Below are 21,516 nucleotides of genomic sequence, written 5' to 3'. Positions count from 1 at the left end.
GGAAATAAAACTGTCAGTTCGGCTTGATGGTCTACTACGGTTAAAAAACGAGGGAATGGGCCCTGTGTAACGGATACGCGACCTGCGGCCCACCTCATCATCAGTGACAAAATGGGCCTTGGGCGTACGAGGATCCGCGGCCCACGGCCTGGCCCATCTCGCCCTTCGCCGCTCCAGGTCCAGGTGGGGTGGGCGGCCGGAGCGAGAGCCGAGCCCGACTCGAGCCGACGAGGAGAGAGAGAGAGAGAGCTCGGGAGGCGGCGGAGAGAGAGGAGGGAGGGAACCCCGGGAGGGAGGAAGGGAGCCAAAGCCCCCCGAAGGTTGCGGCGCTGCCGTAGCACCGGCGGCTGAGGCAAGATGGTGAAGGCGAGGATGACGACGACGGACGTGGCGGCGGAGGTCAAGTGCCTCCGCCGCCTCATCGGCATGCGCCTCGCCAACGTCTACGACATCACCCCCAAGGTTAGCTGGGACCCCGCTCCCCTGCCTTCGCTGCTCCGCTCGCCGCGAGCCCTAGCCACCGCCCCGCTTCGGCGCAGGTTGGATGCTAGTCCGCGATAGGATGGGAAGGGGCTTCTACTTGCGCCGCCGCCGCCGCGATCGGTAGAGGCGTGATGGAAGAGGCGGTTCTATAATCTCGACTGAATTTCGGCCTGCTCGGATTGCTAGCGGGAAGGGGTGTCTAGTAGTATGCTCGACCAGTGGCGATGCAACTTAGAACTTACCAAACTTTAGTGTGAGACTAGGGCATAGAGAACTTAGTTTGATGCGTCAATGGAGACTCCATGTGCTGTGAGATTTCCCTTTTGTTATTATTCAGTAGTTGATGTAGCCTGTGCGGTCACTTGTAAAATTTGACATAAACAATAGACTGCGCTATGAGCTGACTAGCTGAGGCTCTGATGCACATTTTAGGTGCAGTTTCGTGGGATACAAGATCCTTGCCATATTTTGTGAGGATCAACCAGGTCTTGCCATTCTTGCTGTTCTGTGTTCTGACTGAGGCTTAGATCTTAGATGCCTGATTTCTTTGGACCATTAATAAAAGCATTGTATCACCAGTTCATCATGGCAAACAGATCACATTGTTATCGGCATTTTCACACAGCATAATTGCGTATTGTTCTATGTCTATATATGATGCTACTAGTACAGATGTAGTTTCGGTAACATCTTTTGTCACTTGGACAGACATACCTTTTCAAGCTGATGAACAGCAGTGGGATTACTGAATCAGGGGAAAGCGAGAGGGTCTTATTGCTCATGGAGAGTGGTGTCAGGTTCCACACCACCCAATACGTCCGGTGAGTTTCTACTCATTGCCCTGATTGATGTTTGCGTCATCATCCTGTTCTGGAACATTAATGCCTAGACCGTTGTGTGTATGCATTTCCACAGCGACAAGAGCACCACCCCTTCAGGTTTTACTCTTAAACTACGAAAGCACATTCGTAACAAGAGACTTGAAGATGTCCGTATGCTCGGATATGACAGGGTATTGCTCCAGTTTCGCTTCCTCTCAGATAAACATTTCATGTCAGCAGCTTTGTATTGTTGTTCGTTGGCCATTTAATTGAGCCCATTTTTTTGTTTGTACAGATTATTCTTTTCCAATTTGGGCTTGGCAGTAATGCACATTTCATAATTCTGGAGCTCTATGCTCAAGGAAACATTCTTCTCACGGATTCAGAATACACAGTGATGACACTACTACGTTCTCACAGGTTGTTGCTTGATTGATAAGTTGTACTTTGTATGTATTACCATTGCTGCAGCAGTATTGACTAAGGACAAGAAAATATCAGAGTTAACATGCTTTGCAAGGATGCTCTTTACTTTTCTTTCATATATACTGTGTTCATTGTATTTATTTTCTATTCTATGGATCGCAGAGATGACAACAAAGGATTGGCCATCATGTCACGTCATCGCTATCCAGTAGAAGTATGCCGTGTTTTTGTCAGGACTGACTTTGCTAAGTTAAAGGACATGTTGACGATGCCTGATAAGGCTGATGATAAAGAGGAAATTACATCTGGATCAACTGATGCTCAAGAACCTTCTCAATCCACCAATGATGAAGTGTTGATAACTGAAATATCTGAAAAATCACTGAGTAGAAAAGAAAAGAAGGCGGCTGCAAAAGCTAAGCAATCTGGTTCAAATGCCAAAGCAAATAATGGTGTTCAATCCAATAAAGCTACTCTGAAGACAATTCTTGGTGAGGCACTGGCTTATGGTCCTGCACTAGCAGAGCATATCATATTGGATGCTGGTTTAGTTCCAAGTACAAAGGTTGGGAAAGATCCAGAGAGCACTGTCGATGATAGCACTGTTCAGGCTCTAATGGAATCTATTACAAGGTTTGAGGACTGGCTTGTAGATATTATATCTGGCCAAAGGATTCCTGAGGGTTATATTCTCATGCAGAATAAGTTGACCGCAAAGAAGAACCTCACACCCTCGGAAGAGGCTTCTACTAATCATAAGGTCAGTATAATTTGCTCCTTGCTTGGTTTATGACTGTTGTGGAATTGAGTGAGCGGATTTACATTTCTTTGTTTTATGCACAAGAAATGTTTGTTACCACAATATCATATATGCTTGTTTATTATCAGGCACTGGCACTTGCACGTTACCATCTGATTGATGTAATGTCTTGATAGTTAACTGTTTGAGTTCCTGTATGCAGATATATGATGAATATTGCCCTATTCTGCTGAACCAATTCAAGTCAAGGGAATATAATGAATTTGCAACATTTGATGCTGCACTAGATGAGTTCTACAGCAAAATAGAAAGTCAAAAGGTGAATCAACAGCAGAAAGCAAAAGAAGAATCTGCAGCTCAGAGGCTGAATAAAATAAAGTTGGATCAGGTATCTCACCTCACTTTTAATGCACATATGCAATTCAGCTATTGCATTTCTCATAGTTTTTCTTGCCGTTGGGGGTTATCATTATTTGTTTGGTGCATATGTTAGCTGTTAGGAGATGTGATAGTCCATTCCTCTGTTCTGCCATGCAGGAGAATCGTGTGCATACATTGAGGAAGGAAGTGGACCATTGTGTCAAAATGGCAGAACTAATTGAATACAATTTAGAGGATGTAGATGCAGCAATTTTGGCTGTGCGTGTTTCTCTTGCAAATGAAATGAGTTGGGAAGCTCTTACTCGCATGATTAAAGAGGAAAGAAAGGCTGGAAACCCAGTAGCAGGCCTTATTGATAAACTAAATTTTGAAAGAAATTGTATTACTCTACTCTTGAGCAATAATCTTGATGACATGGATGAAGATGAAAAAACTGCACCTGTGGAAAAGGTATGTTATACAGATGCATATGGAATTGTGTTGGCACTTTCTAATTTATAATTCTTTGTATGTGATCATTGGCGGACGCACGAGGGGGGCTGGGGTGGCTGCAGCCCCCCTCTTGGGCTCAATTTTTTTAACAGGTTTTCTTTTTTAGCAAAAGACCTCATGTATTTAGTATTTTTCTATGCTTATTTTATGAATCTTTGCCTAGGAACACTTTGAATCAATATTGAATTATTAATCTTAGCTATATCTATTAGGCCTTGTTTAGTTCCTAAAATATTTTGCAAAATTTTTCAGATTCCCCATCACATCGAATCTTACGGCACATGCATGAAGCATTAAATATAGATAAAAGAAATAATTAATTGTAGTTAATAAGCCCTGCTTCCTAAGCATTTCTTAGATAACTGTGCTAGTTAAATTTCTGTCATTAAAGGCCTTGGGTAGCCCAAGAGTTGTGCGGGTACCCAGGCAGCTATTCTGTCTAGTTAAAGCTCTAGTGAGCTGTTTGTAATCAATGCAATATCTGTCTTTCTCTATATATATGAAGGAGACGCCTGGGGTTAGTTGCCTCAAGGCTAATCAAAATCTGTGTTACCTCTAACATTTGGTATCAGAGCTAGGTTAGACACCAGAGAGCCACGAGGCCAACTCCTCACCTCCTCCACCCATGTCGACCTCTGCTGAGCGTGTTGCCAGGCTCAAGGCCGCGCGTTTGAAGGCTGCAGAAGAAGCAGCAGCGCTGGCAGTCCAGGCAGCACAGCAGGCGGCGGCTGCTGCAGAGGCGGCAGCAAGGACGGCGCAGGAGCTGCGGGCCGAAATTGCTGCTGAGAAGGGAGAAGAAGAGGAGGAAGAGGAGGAAGAGGAAGAGGACTTGAGGAGCCAGAGGACTCCATCGCGGGACAGGCGCCGTTCGCAGTCACCACTGCGTAACAGAAGGCGTCGTGGCGGCGGCCGCTATGAATCACCGCAAGGCAGGGTGGTTTACCGCGACTCCGGCAGCGGCACATCATGGCCAATGCTGGACAAGACAAATTACTATGAGTGGAGCCAGACGATGAAGCTCAGAATGCAGGCGCGCGATCTCTGGGAAGCTGTCGAAGGAGGCCCAGTGCAGTACCGCGACGACAGGCGAGCCTTGGAGGTGATTGTCGCGTCTGTGCCCAAGGAGTTGGGGCTCCCGCTCCTTGACAAGGCGACAGCAAAGGAGGCATGGGATGCCATCGCTGCGACTCGAATCGGTGTGGACAGGGTCCGCCGAGCGACGTTGCAGCGGCTGCGTCGGGAGTGGGAGAACATGGATGTCAAGCCTGGCGAGCCGGTGGAGGATTTTGCCCTGCGGCTGTCAACTCTGCACCAGCAGCTTGTTCTTCATGGTGACAGGGACATCAACGAGAAGCGTGTTGTGGAGAAGTTTCTGCGCACGGTGCCTGCCAAGTACGCGCAGATTGTCGTCGCCATCGAGCAGTTCCTCGATTTCGAGGCGCTCTCGCTTGAGGAGGTGACAGGAAGGCTCAAGGCGGTGGATGAACGTGAAGCGCAAGCTGTGACAGAGCCGGTGTCCATCAACGGCAAGCTGCTGTACACCGAGGAGCAGTGGCGTGCGCGTTTGAAGAAGGAGAAGCAAGGCGCAGAAGAAGCTGGCGGTTCTGGTTTCAAGAACCAGCATGGCGGTGGCGGCGGACGCGGCCGTGGTGGTGGACGCGGACGAGGCAGAGGTGCTGGCCGTGGTGGCGGACGTGGAGAAGGTAAAGGCGCTGGCCGTGTTGGCCCCAACACCTGCCTCAACTGCAACCAGGAAGGCCACTGGGCACGTGAGTGTCCCCAGCCGCGCCGTGAAGATGCAGAGCGCGGCGGTGGAGGGGGAAACCGTGCTGGCCGCGGTGGTGGCAACCGTGGTGGAGGTCGTGGCGGCGGAAATCAGGCTGGGCAGCGTGGTGGGAACCAAGGAAGGCATGAGGCGCGCGCCCAGTACGCTGAGTGCGATGAAGATGGTGCTCTGTTTCTGGCACATGGCTTCATCAGCCTGGAACAGAGCACGCTGGTGCACAGCTACACGGCGCAGCACGTCGAGCTCTCTGAGCCACGCGCTCGTGCCTACCTCGGCGTGGACGAAGAAGAGGTGGACAGCGGCTGGTACCTGGACTCCGGCGCGACGCATCACATGACCGGGCGCCAAGAGCTCTTTGCTGATCTGAACACTGGCGTTCGAGGAACGGTCCGGTTCGGGGATGCGTCGAAGGTTGAGATCAAGGGCGTCGGGTCTATTGTTTTCCAAGCCAAGACCGGTGAGCAGAGGGTTCTTCATGGCGTCTATTTCATTCCGGCGCTGAAGAACTCTATCATAAGTCTGGGACAGCTTGATGAAGGAGGGTCCAAGGTTGAGATTGATGATGGCGTGCTTCGCATTTGGGACAAGAGTCGCCGTCTGCTCGCCAAGGTACGCAGAGGGAAGAATAGGTTGTATATTCTGCATCTTGAGGCTGCACAACCTGTCTGTCTCGCGGCACGCAAGGATGAAGAGGCGTGGCAGTGGCATGAGCGTTTCGGCCATCTGCACTTCGATGCACTCCGGCGACTCAGCAAGGAGGAGATGGCGCGCGGAATGCCGGTGGTCGACCATGTTGAGCAGGTGTGTGACACCTGCGTTACCACCAAGCAGAGGCGGCGTTCCTTTCCGGCTGCAGCAGCATACCGTGCCCAGAATCAGCTTGAGCTGGTGCACGGTGACTTGTGCGGTCCGGTCACGCCAGCGACACCGGCGGGCAACCGCTATATCTTGCTGCTTGTCGATGACGCCACCCGCTTTATGTGGGCTGTGCTGCTGCCATCCAAGGACGCAGCAACAGAAGCAATCAAGAAGGTTAAGGTGGCAGCAGAGGTGGAAAGCGGGCGCAAGTTGAAGGTCCTGCGCACCGACAATGGCGGTGAATTCACCGTCGCAGAGTTTACTGCATACTGCGCTGATGAAGGTATTAAACGGCATTTCAGTGCCCCTTATTCACCGCAACAGAACGGTGTTGTTGAGCGCAGGAACCAAACAGTGGTGGCCATGGCACGAGCTCTGCTCAAGCAACGCCAGATGCCCTCTCGGTTTTGGGGGGAGGCTGTGATGACGGCTGTACACATCCTGAATCGATCCCCGACGAAGGCGCTGAAGAATGTCACTCCTTATGAAGCGTGGCATGGTCGGGCACCAACAGTCGGCCACCTCAAGGTCTTTGGCTGTGTGGCTTATACCCGGCGGCTTACTCAGCTTCGCAAGCTCGATGACCGCGGAGAGGCTGGCGTGTTTATCGGGTATGCGGAAGGGGCCAAGGCATACTGTATCTATGATCCAGTGTCCCAGCGCGTGCGTGTCAGCCGTGATGTGGTGTTTGACGAAGGCCGCGGCTGGGACTGGGCATCACCAGCAGCAGGCACACCAGAAGCAGCGGGCAGCGAGTTTTCTGTTGAATTCCCATGGGCGGAGGAACTCCCTGAAGCAGGAAGTTCAGCGTCGCCTTTACTATCTCCTCCGCCACATCCTGCATCGCCTGGTTTCTCTCCGGTGGATGCAGGAGAGCCTGCAGCAGAAGCAGAGGAGCCCGCAGCGGAGGCAGAGGTGCCTGCGTCACCCAGAACACCTACACCAGTTCCAGCAAGTCCTCAGGTTGAGCATGTGACCCCCTTGGAAGATGATGAAGAAAGGGTGGATGCCTACCATGACGATGAAGAACTCCGCTATCGGAAGATTCATGACATTATTGGTAATCAGCCAACCCCTCCGCCAGCGCAGCGGCTGTTTGCAGAACTGAATCTCACCCATTCTGGTGAGCCTACAAGCTATGAAGAAGCCAAAGATGATCCAGATTGGCAAGCAGCGATGAAGGAGGAGCTGAGATCAGTAGAGCGGAATGGGACTTGGGAACTTGTTTCTCCTCGTCCTGGTCACCGTCCCATTTCACTAAAATGGGTGTTTAAGCTGAAGAAAGATGAACATGGAGCTGTAATTAGGCACAAGGCAAGACTTGTGGCCCGTGGTTTTGTGCAGCAGGAAGGAGTTGACTATGAAGATGCTTTTGCACCGGTTGCAAGGATGGAATCAGTGCGTGTTTTGCTTGCCTTAGCAGCACAAGAGGGATGGGCAGTACATCACATGGATGTGAAGTCTGCATTTTTGAATGGAGAACTCCAGGAGGAGGTTTATGTTACACAGCCTCCAGGTTTTGCTGTAACAGGAGAAGAGAAGAAAGTGTACAGACTGCACAAGGCTCTGTATGGCCTGAGACAGGCTCCTCGGGCATGGAATGCCAAGCTTGACTTGACTCTCAAGCAGATGGGTTTTGAGCAGAATGTGTATGAAGCTGCTATGTACAGAAAGGGATCAGGTGACTCCTTACTGGTAATTGGAGTCTATGTTGATGATTTGATCATCACAGGAGCCAATCAGCAGAAGATTGAAGCTTTCAAGGCAAAGATGAAGCAAACCTTTGAAATGAGTGATTTGGGTCTTCTGTCCTTCTATCTGGGAGTTGAGGTGAGACAATCAGAAGGGAACATCACTCTGAAGCAAACCCATTATGCTAAGAAGATACTTGAGCTTGGTGGTATGGCAGGTTGTAATCCAGCCACCACACCCATGGAAGAAAGGCTGAAATTGAGCAAGGAAAGCACAGCAAAAGAAGTAAATCCAACTCAGTACAGAAGACTGGTTGGCAGTTTGAGATACCTAGTGCACACCAGACCAGATTTGGCTTTTGCTGTAGGGTATGTTAGCAGATTTCTGGAGAAGCCAACAACTGAACATTTTCAGGCTGTGAAGAGGATCTTGAGATACCTGGCTGGTACTCTAGATCATGGGCTTTGCTACACCAGATCAACAGGCAAAGCAAGGTTTGTGGGTTACAGTGATTCAGATTTGGCTGGAGATGTTGATTCAAGCAAAAGCACAACTGGATGTTTGTTCTTCCTTGGAACCAGCCTGGTCAGCTGGCAGTCTGTCAAACAGAGAGTTGTTGCTCTGTCTAGCTGTGAGGCTGAATATGTGGCGATGACAACAGCTGCAACCCAAGCTTTGTGGTTGTCAAGACTGTTTGCAGATTTGTTGGGAAGAAAAGTTGAAGTGGTGGAACTCAGAGTAGACAATAAGTCTGCTCTGGCTTTGGCAAAGAATCCTGTTTTCCATGACAGGAGCAAGCATATTAGAATCAAGCATCATTTCATCAGAGATTGTGTGGAGGATGGTAGCATCAAGACAGAGTTCATTCCCACTGCAGATCAGCTCGCTGATATACTGACTAAAGCTTTGGGCAAAACCAAGCTGGAAGAGATGAGGAGCAGGATTGGGATCAAGGAGATCAAGATTAATTGAAGCAGGCCTTAGGGGGAGAAATGTAGTTAATAAGCCCTGCTTCCTAAGCATTTCTTAGATAACTGTGCTAGTTAAATTTCTGTCATTAAAGGCCTTGGGTAGCCCAAGAGTTGTGCGGGTACCCAGGCAGCTATTCTGTCTAGTTAAAGCTCTAGTGAGCTGTTTGTAATCAATGCAATATCTGTCTTTCTCTATATATATGAAGGAGACGCCTGGGGTCAGTTGCCTCAAGGCTAATCAAAATCTGTGTTACCTCTAACATTAATTACACAGTCTACCTGTAATTTGCGAGACGAATCTTTTGAGCCTAGTTAATCCATGATCGGACAATATTTGTCAAATACAAACAAAAATTCTACTATTCCTATTTTACAAAAAATTTTAGAACTAAACAATGTACTGGACTGAGCGAGCAAAAAAAAATTTAGCCTATATTATTTAGCCCCCCTCTTGATCCATTTCTGGATCCGCCACTGTATATGATGTTCCTGGGAGGAGATTTTGTCATGTGTTATGCATGCTGTATTTCCCCTGTTACATTCTGTTTTGGTTAGTTAAACTTTTTTACCTTTTGACAGCCATGTAAAGTACTACTTGATAAGCACCACCCCTATTGTGTTATGTTATATATCACATATGCGACTGGAACTCATCTTGTTGTGCACCTATGCTGAGATCCTAACATTTTTTCTTCTTCTGCGGCTGGAACATTTTTTTTCTTTGTGGAACAAGTTTTTTCTTTGATGGGACAAAAGGATAAAAGTTGTTCCAGTTGGGGAATTTTTTTTATTCCACTAAGGGAAAAGGAAATGTTCCATTATTCAAAGAAAAAAATGTTTTACTTGGGTAGAAAACATGTTTAACAAAGAAGAAAATTAATGTTCATAAAAAAATGTTTGGATCAATGACTTCTAGTTACATATGCGACAAGCGACGTATAGTATTTCCCGGTACACCCAGAGGCCACTTCTTCATGGTGCTAAGTACTTTACTACTTTTCATGATTTTATTTATGCTGACCCATAAACTTGTGATACATTTTTGGTCTTTTTACATGTACCTACTATATTTCTGTAGTTAACTGCAATATCATTATCTTCACATTGTTTTCTTATCAGCTTGAGTCTTTTTTATTCCTGTAGGTAGAGGTTGATATAGCGCTTTCTGCACATGCTAATGCAAGACGGTGGTATGAAATGAAGAAGAAACAGGAAAGTAAACAAGAGAAGACTATCACAGCTCATGAGAAAGCGTTTAAAGCAGCTGAGAAGAAGACACGCCTTCAGCTTGCTCAGGTACTTTTATATAACATAGGCGTAGACTTGTATTGCAACACAAAAATTGATTGTTGATATTTGGTTCCTGTTAAGTTTCAGATTTTTGTAGGCCCTTCACAAAAAAACCTTATCCTATATGTTACTGTTGGAAAAACCCAACAATATTCAGTTGGTTTTCATCCCAGATAGTTCATAAGAATGGCTGATAATTAAATGGAAGGCAAACCTGCCTTTGGAAGTAATTATTTTGTTTTTTTTTGGTTTTGTTACAATGGTGACATAACTTTTATACCTGGACACCTGTAGGAAAAAACAGTAGCTGCAATCACTCATATGCGCAAAGTTCACTGGTTTGAGAAATTCAATTGGTTCATCAGCAGTGAAAACTACTTGATTATCAGTGGCCGAGATGCTCAACAAAACGAGTTGATTGTGAAGCGCTATATGTCCAAAGGAGATCTGTAAGTACCCTTATTCCTGTTTAGAATGCTTCTATTCAATTTTTAATCTTGATATATGAAGGTAGACATAAAATATAAAACTATGCCGGTATGTCACAAGAAGTCCTTCAATGTCATTTATAAGGTGTGCTAACATATATTTTCTACAGTAAGCATGCAGCAAGAGTATAATTTTTTTAAAAAATGACTCTTTAACTTTGACCATTCATTAAGAAAAAATATTTGGATTGATCATATAGAATAGTATTGTTGGATTCATTGTAAAGTCTTTTTTCATATTATCATGTTAATGCATTTATTTTGCACAATGTGTCATATTTTACAATTGATCATCTTAAAAATATAACTTCCATTGAGTTATAAGTTTTGTATTGGTGTGATATGTGAATTTGTCATAGAAGCTGGTTGATTTTGGATCTTGTATAGGTATGTGCATGCCGAGTTACATGGAGCTTCCAGTACTATAATCAAGAATCACAAACCTGACACTCCTATTCCACCATTAACATTAAACCAAGCAGGATGCTTCACTGTGAGTTAAAGATTATTTCTAAACATTTAGGACAATACCATTAAAAAGTTGGTGCTCATATTATCTTGTCCTTCTTCAGGTTTGCCACAGCAAAGCATGGGATTCAAAAATTGTTACAAGTGCTTGGTGGGTGTATCCACATCAAGTTAGCAAGACAGCTCCTACTGGCGAGTACCTTACTGTTGGTAGTTTTATGATCCGTGGCAAGAAAAATTTTCTTCCACCTCACCCCCTTGTTATGGGCTTTGGTATACTCTTCCGCTTGGATGAGAGCTCCTTGGCATCTCATCTGAATGAAAGGAGGGTTAGGGGTGAAGACGAGGCCCTCCAAGAAATGGAAGCAGAATCTCGCAAGAAGCAAAGTAACCCTGAATCTGATGAAGAAATTGGTAGTGATGAAGGTGCAAACAAGGAAACTCATGAAGATGAATCAAGTGGGCAAACTACAAACATTCAACAAAATAATGATCTTGAGCTTCCTGATCTCTCTAGTAATATTGGTACTGCCAACTCACCTGAACTTCCTGAAATCCAAGCTGAGGAAAGCTTGGACAATGGAAGTTCCATTTCTAAGGAAGAAACAATCCAAGCTGAGGACCTCTTGGACAATGGAAGTTCCATTTCTAAGGAAGAAACAATCGAAGCTTCTGTTTCATCTCAACTTGATGATCTGCTAGATAAGACTCTTCGCCTTGGCCCTGCAAAGGTGTCAGGTAAAAGCTCTTTGCTCACCAGCGTCCCTTCAAGTTTAGCAGAAGATGACGATGATCTTGAATTGAAAAGGCCAACTATAAGAGACAAACCATACATATCGAAAGCAGAGAGAAGAAAATTGAAGAAGGGCCAAGTTAATGGTGAAACTGCTACTGATTCTCAAAATGGTGAAGCTGTAGAAACACCAGGTACTTCAAAGCAAGAAAAGGGAAAGGCAGACACAAAGGCTGCTGATTCTAAAGCAAGTCAGCCAGGTACTTCACAGCAAGAAAAAGGAAAGGCAAACACAAAGGCTACTGGTTCTAAATTAAGCCAGCCAGGTTATTCACAGCAAGAAAAGGGCAAGGGAAGCACTCAGGCTGCTAATGCTAAAGTAAGCCGTGGACAGAAAGGGAAGCTTAAGAAGATTAAAGAGAAATATGCAGAGCAGGACGAAGAAGAAAGGGAGATCCGTATGGCATTGCTTGCGGTAATAACATCATTTATCTTCTTTCCTATTTTATTGTCCTTTCCCTTTCGTGCTGCAAGTTTTAACATTTTTCCTTGTACCTGTCATGCTAGTCATCTGGGAAAGCATTGCGGAAGGACAAACCTTCACAAGATGAAGAAACCTCTGTTAAAGAATCAAAACCATCAGCTGGTACTTTGACATTTTCCTCTCATTTTCAGGCTTCTATTTGTGATATGTGGTAGCTCCTTGCGTGGATAGTGATTACCGCCTTTTGTTGTTCCTATTCTGTACAATAGCAATTTTCCCAGAATGTTCTGTCTTTTGGTAGTTGATTACTTCTATTTCAAATAGTATATAATGTTAGTTTGCTGAATAACGTCCTCCCATGTTGAACAGGAAAATGAAAGTTTTGGTGTGAGGTATCATTTTTTCATGTTTGACAGTTCAATACATTCACACCCTGTACTCTTACAGGTGAAGATGACTCATCAAAAATATGTTACAAATGCAAAAAGGCTGGACATCTTTCTCGCGATTGCCCAGAAAGCACATCTGAGGTGGACCGAAATGATGGCAGCATTAGTAAAAGCAGAGACGTTATGGGTACCAATACTTCTCCTGCTGGTGGCAACAGTCCCATGGACGAAGATGATGTTCAAGAAATTGGTGATGAAGAGAAAGAAAAGTTGATTGATTTGGACTACTTAACTGGAAACCCTCTACCAAGTGATATTTTGCTATATGCTGTACCTGTGTGTGCCCCTTATAACGCATTGCAGACATACAAATATCGTGTAAAGATTACCCCAGGCACTGCAAAGAAAGGGAAAGGTATGTTTCTTTTATCATTTCAGGACAATCAACCGACAAAAAAAGTATATTAGCTTCAGACCCTTTGTTTTCATTTTTCCCCTGGTATATCAGTTGTCCTGATGCTCAAGTATGTTGGTTTCAGCTGCAAAAACCGCAATGAGCTTGTTCCTGCACATACCTGATGCCACCAACCGTGAAAAGGAGCTCATGAAGGCATGCACAGACCCTGAGCTGGTGGCTGCAATCGTCGGGAATGCCAAGATCACAGCGCCTGGCCTCACTCAACTGAAGCAGAAACAGAAGCAGAAGGGGAAGAAGTCTGCGAAACAGAAGTAGTGTGAGATTGGTGGGCCCGAAGAACCGAAGTTTTGACCCATCCCTGATTCGCGGGAAGTGAATGTTTGTCCTTGCAGAAAGTATGTAGATGTTGTGGTTTGTCACTCTAGGCACATTTGGAGGTCGCAGCCTCGTCGGGAGTACATTTTGATGCTTGTAAATGTAAACATTCCTTTGGCGTCATACTGGTGAGGCCAGGATGCAATCAAAAGGAGGCAGCGGCAGGCACGTAGGACCCAAGTTGCACGTTTATGATACAATGGCGATATTGAACTTCTTATATAGACACCTTATATTATATATAAACAGCACAGATTTCATATGCAACTGATTGGTTCTATATTTTATTTGTGATACCTTGATATGAATTCAGCACATACATTTCATTTGGAACTGGCTTTTCCCACTAGACATGAATGGAAACTGATTAGACTTTGCAACATTTGGAAACAAGGTACATTGAATATGAACATCTCTGCCGATACAAAAGGTTATGGACAGAGGTATTGCATCAGCTATACAAAAAACATGTGCACTCTACAATAGACAAACCATTGCAATATTTAGCTACGCCGTCTTGATGACCCTGAAGGAGTCCATGACTCTTCTGATGTCTTCCTCTTCCTGCATGAACACCTGCTCCGGCGTCTGCAGCCGGAGCTCGTAGAGCCGCTTGTTCTCGACGCCGAGCACCGACAAGTACCGGCGGTCCCACTCCAGGCTCTGCACCCTGTCCTGCGGCATCACGGCCAGCTCGTTGTTGCTCGCATAGGATTTTATGTTCACCTGCAGTTAAACCACAAGCACATATAGAATTCAGATTCTAATTTGTACTAGCCTAAGACATATGTTCAGTCTGAAGCCCGTTTCTCTGAATCTCAAACCAAATTTGCAGCAGCACTGTCTGTTTCATCTCACCTCAACTTCGTAGTAGAGCTTGCCATCGTCAGCGACCTTGGACACCGCCGACAGGACGTTGGACTCGCGCCGAACGCCCAGCCTGGTGGACATGAACTCCGTCAGGTACTGCTTCAGAACCTTCTCTGCAGCCTTCTCCGGAGGGCCAAGATCCTCGACGCTCATGTACTTGGACGACGACGGCGACGATATCTCGACCGACATGTTCTCGTCGAGGACGAAGGGGTCTCTGAAGAATATGTCCGCGCCAGCTCCCCGGACCTGGATCCAGCTCTTCGGGTACAGGAAAGTGTAGCCATCAAATATGTCGATGTACTCCCTGAATGCGCCACCGGATGTCTCTGCTAAGGTGATCTGTCTCGGACCCAAGAGCAGGATCGTCGAAGTGGAGAGCATTGTCGACAGCACATTCCTCCTGGGAACTGCAGAAATCTTAGCTGTTGCAGTTCCAAACAGACTTAACGATGCAGAAACTGTTAGGTAACTAAATTCTACTGTTTGAATATTTGAACAGTGTTGTAGAATGTTTATTATTAGGATTGTGACAGCACAGCTAGTAACTTTTGGAGACTTGCTCATTACTTCAAACTCGTAGGCTGGCTCCTCCTTTGACGAACACAACAATGTAGCGATGTACAGCCCCCCCCCCTTGGGCAAGAAATTTTGTTAACAAAAATATTTTTTATACTAAAATTCATATTTTTGTTAACAAAAATACAATTTTAGTTCTAAAAATTCATATTTTTCAACAAAAATACATTTTTAGTTCTAAAAATTCGTTTAGTGAATTCCTGAAGATAAAAAACTTTTTGTATTTGATATTTTTCTATGCTTATTGTGTATTTTTTACTTTGAGCACTTTAAAAATTATCAATTTTAGCTATATCTATTAGTGTACTAGGTCTAACGAGCAAAAAAAAATTTTTAGCCTATGTCATTTAGCCCCCCTCTCAGTCCGTTTCTGGATCCGCCACTGGCGATGTAGGAGATAATACCATCAGCTTATTGTACTGTTTTGTTTTGTTTGACTTATTGCATGCAATAAAACAAGAAAAATACTGTGGAGGCGGTCTTCCCCTGCCAGACAAGTTTTCTTTTACAAAAAAGGCTAAAACCTAAAACTATCCTTATTAATCCGCAACTAGCATCATGTTAATCACTGCGAGTTGCAGTAATTTCCAACAGAAGAAGGGTAAGCTATGGTCATTACCAGCTGGAACATATCCATGTAGAAAAATTGTTAGAAAGAAGTGATCAACAGGGTGAGTTATTGTCCTTCCTAACTGGAACACGTCCATTACTCCATGGGGAGATTTCGTTAGGAAACAATGGCCAATAAATTGGTAGTGATACACTGATGCAACAAACAGCAACAGTGTCTACATTTCTACGACTAGTGCAGTAAATCCCAATATTGCTGCAAATAAGGTACATGTGCATTCTGACTTCTGAATGAAACAAAGCACATAGTGACAAGAAGACAGGTCATATGTGATCACTATCAACATGGAAAGCTTGAAATGGCTACATAGTTATATGCACTACACGTGGCAGCAGCATGGTAGAAATCCTTACACAAAACCTGTATACTGAGAAACACAGGACACTGAAAATAACACGAGAAGGCCAAAGAAAGTGACTAACAAGGACTTGAAAAAACCCACATCTTGAAATGGACTGATGTAAAATGTCATGACTTGGAGATGTTCCATCACTCAATGGATGTGGAAATCCAACATGAATCCCATGCTTGCAAAAGAAATATCCTTTCAGTTGGTTTCAATCATCACTTTTTCTAGTTGCATCAACATTTCAAAACAGAATATAGACTGGATCCCATCAATCCTTTCAGTTATCTTGTCTGGACCATAGAGTGTAGACTGGATCTTAGTATGCAACAATTCAAAACAGTTTCTAAGATTTTTAAGTCACCAACATTAAAACTGTTCTCAGCAATCCTTGTCTGGAGATTCTGGATTGTAGTGTAGACTGTAGACTGAATCTTAGCATGCAACGGTTCAAAACAAGTTCCAAATAGCTAACCTAACCAAAACTGTTAGCTAACTAAATCCAACTGTTTGACTACTTCAATTGGATTGCACAGAATATTTAACACTAGGATAGACAGGACAAAACAGAAATTGTGACAGCACACCAGTTGCTCTTGGAGCCTAAGCTCTTTTGCAGTGTACTTCAAACTTGTTGCTCTTGGAGTCAGCTGAGTAATATGGAACCAACATCAGCAAGCAAGACTTTTAGTGGATACACTGTCAATTGGCACCATAGGAAGCAGCGACGTGATAAATGTTGTTAGCCGTGACCAAAGGAATGACTAAGTCAGGACCCTATCAAAACCTACACGCCTTGAAAAGTTGAAATCTGCACATGGAATGTTCCATTAACAAATGTTTTTGGAAATCTGACATATGTGGATCCCACGCCTGAAGAAGAACCATGCATACTGACAAGTCCAGTCGGTCAGTTGATGTTCAGACTTGAGAGCGCATCTTTTTCTGTTAATATTCCACTAATCCACACACACAACCTGACTAAATGAGTGAAGGTGAGGTAAGCTAAACCGAGTGGTCGGCCTCAGCTCTACAAAGAGTGGCACCCTAAATTCTTGGAGGCTCGCTCTCACATGACAAAGGACGACAGCCTAATCATGCCCAATTCTGCATACGCGCTGGTGGAGGGCAGAACCAGAATGGCCAAGCACATCCGGCGAAATCAAACTAGGAATTTCTTGCTAACTCGAGACGTGCTGACAGATTAAACAAGCAATGGTTAGGGAGAAGTGCATGCATATGCGTACCGGCCGCCGGGAGACCGCGCGCCGCATGGGACGGTGACCTGAGGGAGCGTGCACGAGCGTGGGCGGACCACCCCACACGGGACCGCCGCCGGGAACCTCATCAGCTCCCCAGCCACCCTTGCTCCTACCGCCATAGCCATGGCGCCTATATCCGAAGCTCGATGGCGTGCGGCCGTCCGTCCTACGCCTACTGCTACTAGGTGTTAGAACCGGTAGTGTCTACCGAGTTCTCGATCTTGGAGTTGGCTTGAAGCCGGCCGGGCTCGCTACCACGAGCCTGCGCTCCACATGATCCCGGGTCCACCGAAGCTGACAACATATAAGGCATTGGGCCCAATTCAACCCAAAAGACTAGCCTGATAGGTGAGGACTCCTCCCACCTTATATGTTGTGCTCCCTCACCATCGCTACACGATGTGGGACTAAACCCCCAACAATCTCTCCCTTAGTCACACATCGGGGTGGTTCTGCCACCTGTGACCTTTCCGAGATTGAACGGAGCTCTTGCTCCCCTGGTTTAGATTTCTGACCTCGGGTACTGGCTCCGATACCAATTGTTAGAACCGGTAGTGTCTACCGAGTTCTCGATCTTGGAGTTGGCTTGGCTCCGATACCAATTGTTAGAACCGGTAGTGTCTACCGAGTTCTCGATCTTGGAGTTGGCTTGAAGTCGGCCGGGCTCGCTACCACGAGCCTGCGCTCCACATGATCCCGGGTCCACCGAAGCTGACAACATATAAGGCCTTGGGCCCAATTCAACCCAAAAGACTAGCCTGATAGGTGAGAACTCCTCCCACCTTATATGTTGTGCTCCCCCACCATCGCTACACGATGTGGGACTAAACCCCCAACACTAGGAAGCAAGCTGGTGGTGTTTGGATTGGATAATGAGAGGACACGGAAGGTGGGAAGGGGAAACGAAGGGCTGTGGATATGCATTCCCACGTTTGTTTGGTTTACAATATGGGACAGGGAAATGAAGAGGGATACACTGCTACACTAGCAATCTTCTATGATCAAATTCTTGGAATATTTACTAGTATGCAGTAACCTACAAGGTAAATTCTGTTATGCTACAGCTCTACAGCTAATCATTCGTCGCAGCATTTTCATGTCGCATGAGCCACAAATTAAAAAAAGAATGAAAGAATACAATGAAAAAAAAATCATAATAACAGTTTGTTGCAATAATAATCACGTTTTCTAATTGCATGAATATTTTGGTGTAAACAGTACTAAAACTGTTCCCATGAATCCTGTCAGTTATATATGTTGTCTGGACTGTAGAGTGTACTATACAGGATCTTGGCATGCAACGATTCAAAACAATTTCCAAGCTTTTGAAAGTTAATTACCAACAATTAATTAAAACTGCCCTGAAAGCCTATAAGTTCCTTGTCTGGACTCTGTACCGTGTGTAGACTGAAACCTTTAGCATGCAACAACTCAAAACAAGTTCCAAATGGATCTTCAGCAAAAACTGGCATTTGGTAACTAAATTCAACCGTTTGAAATTTAGCACTAAGGTAAATATGACAGAACGGAGACGGTGACAGCACAGCTAATTACTCTTGGAGCCTAGCTAGCTCTTGTGCCGTGTGGTGTGACCCGTGTACTTCAAACCTTGTAGGCTCCTTGTTTGACAAACGCAAGATGTCATGCATGGTGACATATATGCGGCACACCTGTTGTAGTCTTTCCATTTTTGACTAATTGCATGACCCTGGGCGCGAGAGACACAAAACTAGTCATAGCTATGCTAAAACTATCCCACAAGTCCGGCGAGGTTGCTTTTCAGACTTTGTGAGTGTCATTTTTTGTGCTAACATTCCACTCATTCACACGCATGCATTGACTCACTGAGTGAAAGGTGAGGTAAGCTAAACTGAGTGGCCGGTCTCGCTCGGCTCTAGAAGGCTAAATTCCGAGCAAATCATTGACAAAGTCGCGCGCTTGCAACCAAAACCAAAAACTGCGCCAAGCAGCAGCTAATAGCCTGTTATTACCACGATATCAGACACAATGTGTGGAGTCGCGCACGCGACACTAAATTCTTGGAGTCGTGTACAGTTGTGCAAACATGCAGAAATGCAGCAAAGCAAGAGGACGACGGCGGAACCAGAATTGAGCAACAATTCATCAACGGAACAACAGTCCAGCCATTTCTGCCTATAGCTCGAGACGCGCTCAACAAGTTCTGGTTAGAGAGAGAGAGAGAGAGAGGAGCACGCGTACCAGGTAGTAGGAGACCACAGCGTGCGACGGTGGCCCGCGAGCGCGAGCGTGGGGGACACCTCCGGCTCCGCCCGTGGCCGTGGGAGAAGGCACTGGCTGCGGCTGCGGCCGCGGCAGTAGTGGCCATTGGAGCTGAGCGGGGAGCTCAACTCGGCCGCTCTCAGTGGATGGATAGCTGCAGCATCTTGATTGAATCGGATAAGCCTCAACAGGTCACCTCATTCGCTGCTGCTTTGGATGGGCAGGGCCCACTAGTTAGTCGAGTGGCCCATCTAAGGCCTTGTTTAGTTGGCAAAAAATTTCATTTTTGGCTACTATAGCACTTTCGTTTTTATTTGACAAACATTGTCTAAACAAGGAGTAACTAGACTCAAAAGATTCATCTCACAAATTACAGGTAAACTGTGTAATTAGTTTTTATTTTCATCTATATTTAATGCTCCATGCATGCGACTAAAGATTCGATGTGACGGGGAATCTTGAAAATTTTTGCGAACTAAACAAGGCCTAAGCCCACGACACCCCACGCACGCACAAGAGCTTGAGAGGCATGGCGACAAGGGCGGTGGCTCTAGCGGTGACGGGACACTCGCATCGGCTGTACCGGTGGGCGGCGGCAGGGGATTGGAGAAGGAAGGAACGAGAGAAGGAGAAAATGTTGAAGAAAGTGCGGCAGCATGGGCTTTTACGCAACCTATCTCTGCTGGGCTTTTATTAGATTAGAATTCAAGAGAACCTATTTGTTTGGCTGCTAACTTAAAAAACTGAGTCCAACAGATGTTTTTTATCTTTTTTAAATAATTGTTTTTATTTTCTTTGAGAGCATGAGGCTGTCAGGGTTGGACTAGATATACTTCTAAGGGTCAGTTTGGCAGAGTCTCCAACCCCACTTTCACCCACTTCTGCTCCTGCTCTAGCTCTGTCCACTGCTCTTGCTCCCTCCAAGTACCGACGCTGTTTGGTGGAGCTTCCATGATAGCTCTTGCTCCCAACCAGCTAGAGGAAGAGAAGGGCAAGCTACGACGGCATGAGCAGGAGGACAGTTGTGACCTTGGTCTCATGAGCTACCTATAGAAAATGCCATGGTGAAGACAGGGGAGGGCGTGGCAAGGCTAAGAGATGCCTAGAAGATGCGAAGAAGGCTGGCAAGGAAGGCAAAGAGGGACATGGCAGATAAGGCTAGAGAGGAAAGCAGAGAGAGGCGCGAGTGGGATGAGGGAGCGAAGCGAAATGGTGGAATGTTTTTTCACTCACCACCGATGGTGCAAAAGAGAAAAAAACGAGAGGGGATGGGGACTGGGGAGCGCTTCCCAAGTGGAGTTGTGTGAAGCGATGGTGTTTTTAGTAGCGCTCGACCGATTCTCGAGGGAAGTGGAGTGGAGGAGTCACGCCAAGTAGACCCCAAGCCGCACTTGGGTTGGAAGCATTATTATTTTGTAAGGGCCTATTTGATAGAGGTCATCTTGCTCCACCACTTTACATTTTTTGGGGCCCTACTAGTTAATATATTAGATAACAAATAAAATTTTACAAATAAATAGGAAGGGGCACCACCCTTTACTTCTTGATAAGACCCACAACTTTGACGTGGTAGCTTACTTTAAGCAAGCCAGCTCTAGAAATACATATCTAGGGATAATTATTTTAGAGTTAAATGCACTGGTGACCCTTTAACTTGTGGTCCTGTACCACTTTGGTCCATGAACTTGCAAACTCGAAAAAGAGACCTCTAAACTTGTGAAGTTGTTGATCGCAGGCCCATTTCCCTTCCGCCGCGGCCTGCAACCGATGTGTCAGCGCTATCGTGGTGGTCTGAGCACGTTTAGATACCAAACATAGTTGATAATATGCATCTAGGCCCCTCTAAATCCTTAAATCTCCAAAATCTCGTCTTCTCCTCTTCGAGCTCCTCATCCTGTGGGCGAGGCGAGGGCGGCGGTGACAGCGAGGTGGCCTACGATGGAGGCAAAAGCTAGCGACTTTGGCAGATTCCGTGGAAGAGCAACAAAGATACAGGCTTGGCGACCGCGGGTTGCACTAACGATCATGGTGAAATTGACCCATGTTGACGTGGCTGTGACTGGAAGGGGAGCCACCGCCAGATTATGGTTAGTGAATCCAACCTCAAAACCTACTTATTAGTGCCTGTAGAATGCAGTGGTGTGCATGTAGTTGTTCCTAGTATGCTATATTCGTTTGTTTTGGTGGCTAGGATTTAGGGTTCCAATGCTTTGTGGCTAAAATCAAGTTTGTGGTTCTGTAACTTAATTCAAGTAGTATTGAGCATCCTTTT

The 21,516-nt window shown here is 45.7% G+C and overlaps 2 protein-coding genes across 4 annotated transcripts; one reads left to right on the top strand and one right to left on the bottom strand.

The window, feature by feature from the left end:
- LOC8068082 (nuclear export mediator factor NEMF) lies at positions 217–13,582 on the top strand. Its single transcript, XM_021446159.1, has 14 exons — positions 217–462; positions 1,192–1,304; positions 1,399–1,495; positions 1,600–1,724; positions 1,893–2,490; positions 2,693–2,878; positions 3,028–3,321; positions 9,814–9,966; positions 10,255–10,409; positions 10,836–10,941; positions 11,021–12,124; positions 12,217–12,295; positions 12,581–12,937; positions 13,062–13,582. The coding sequence occupies exons 1-14, from the start codon at positions 358–360 to the stop codon at positions 13,253–13,255; spliced, it is 3,666 nt and encodes a 1,221-aa protein (XP_021301834.1). The 5' UTR covers positions 217–357; the 3' UTR covers positions 13,256–13,582.
- LOC8068853 (psbP domain-containing protein 1, chloroplastic) lies at positions 13,571–19,905 on the bottom strand. Of its 3 annotated transcripts, XM_002442289.2 has the most exons (4): positions 19,731–19,905; positions 19,224–19,495; positions 14,174–14,595; positions 13,571–14,041 (listed from the first exon to the last, which is right to left on the bottom strand). In XM_002442289.2, the coding sequence occupies exons 2-4, from the start codon at positions 19,348–19,350 to the stop codon at positions 13,823–13,825; spliced, it is 768 nt and encodes a 255-aa protein (XP_002442334.1). In that variant the 5' UTR covers positions 19,351–19,495; positions 19,731–19,905; the 3' UTR covers positions 13,571–13,822. The 3 variants fall into 3 exon arrangements, with proteins under 3 accessions (XP_002442334.1, XP_021301835.1, XP_021301836.1); XM_021446160.1 differs by lacking the exon at positions 19,731–19,905 and having other exon boundaries at positions 13,596–14,041; positions 14,174–14,610; positions 19,224–19,451; XM_021446161.1 differs by lacking the exon at positions 19,731–19,905 and having other exon boundaries at positions 13,596–14,041; positions 14,174–14,588; positions 19,224–19,421.

Source organism: Sorghum bicolor, chromosome 8 (genome assembly GCF_000003195.3).
Source record: "Sorghum bicolor cultivar BTx623 chromosome 8, Sorghum_bicolor_NCBIv3, whole genome shotgun sequence".
In the NCBI taxonomy this organism is placed as follows: domain Eukaryota; kingdom Viridiplantae; phylum Streptophyta; class Magnoliopsida; order Poales; family Poaceae; genus Sorghum; species Sorghum bicolor.
Note: the sequence above shows the minus strand (reverse complement) of the source record. Positions and strands in the feature narration are given on the sequence as shown.

What these genes read in the sequence shown, in the direction of transcription:
- LOC8068082 (XM_021446159.1), top strand. Translation starts at nt 358, where the DNA reads ATGGTGAAGGCGAGGATGACGACGACGGACGTGGCGGCGGAGGTCAAG. An exon ending in ACACTACTACGTTCTCACAG is followed by an intron (nt 1,725 to 1,892) that starts GTTGTTGCTTGA and finishes TATGGATCGCAG; the next exon opens with AGATGACAACAAAGGATTGG. An exon ending in AGGCTTCTACTAATCATAAG is followed by an intron (nt 2,491 to 2,692) that starts GTCAGTATAATT and finishes TCCTGTATGCAG; the next exon opens with ATATATGATGAATATTGCCC.
- LOC8068853 (XM_021446160.1), bottom strand. Translation starts at nt 19,350, where the DNA reads ATGGCCACTACTGCCGCGGCCGCAGCCGCAGCCAGTGCCTTCTCCCAC. An exon ending in CTGTGGTCTCCTACTACCTG is followed by an intron (nt 14,611 to 19,223) that starts GTACGCGTGCTC and finishes GAACTGCAACAG; the next exon opens with CTAAGATTTCTGCAGTTCCC. An exon ending in AGCTCTACTACGAAGTTGAG is followed by an intron (nt 14,042 to 14,173) that starts GTGAGATGAAAC and finishes GTTTAACTGCAG; the next exon opens with GTGAACATAAAATCCTATGC.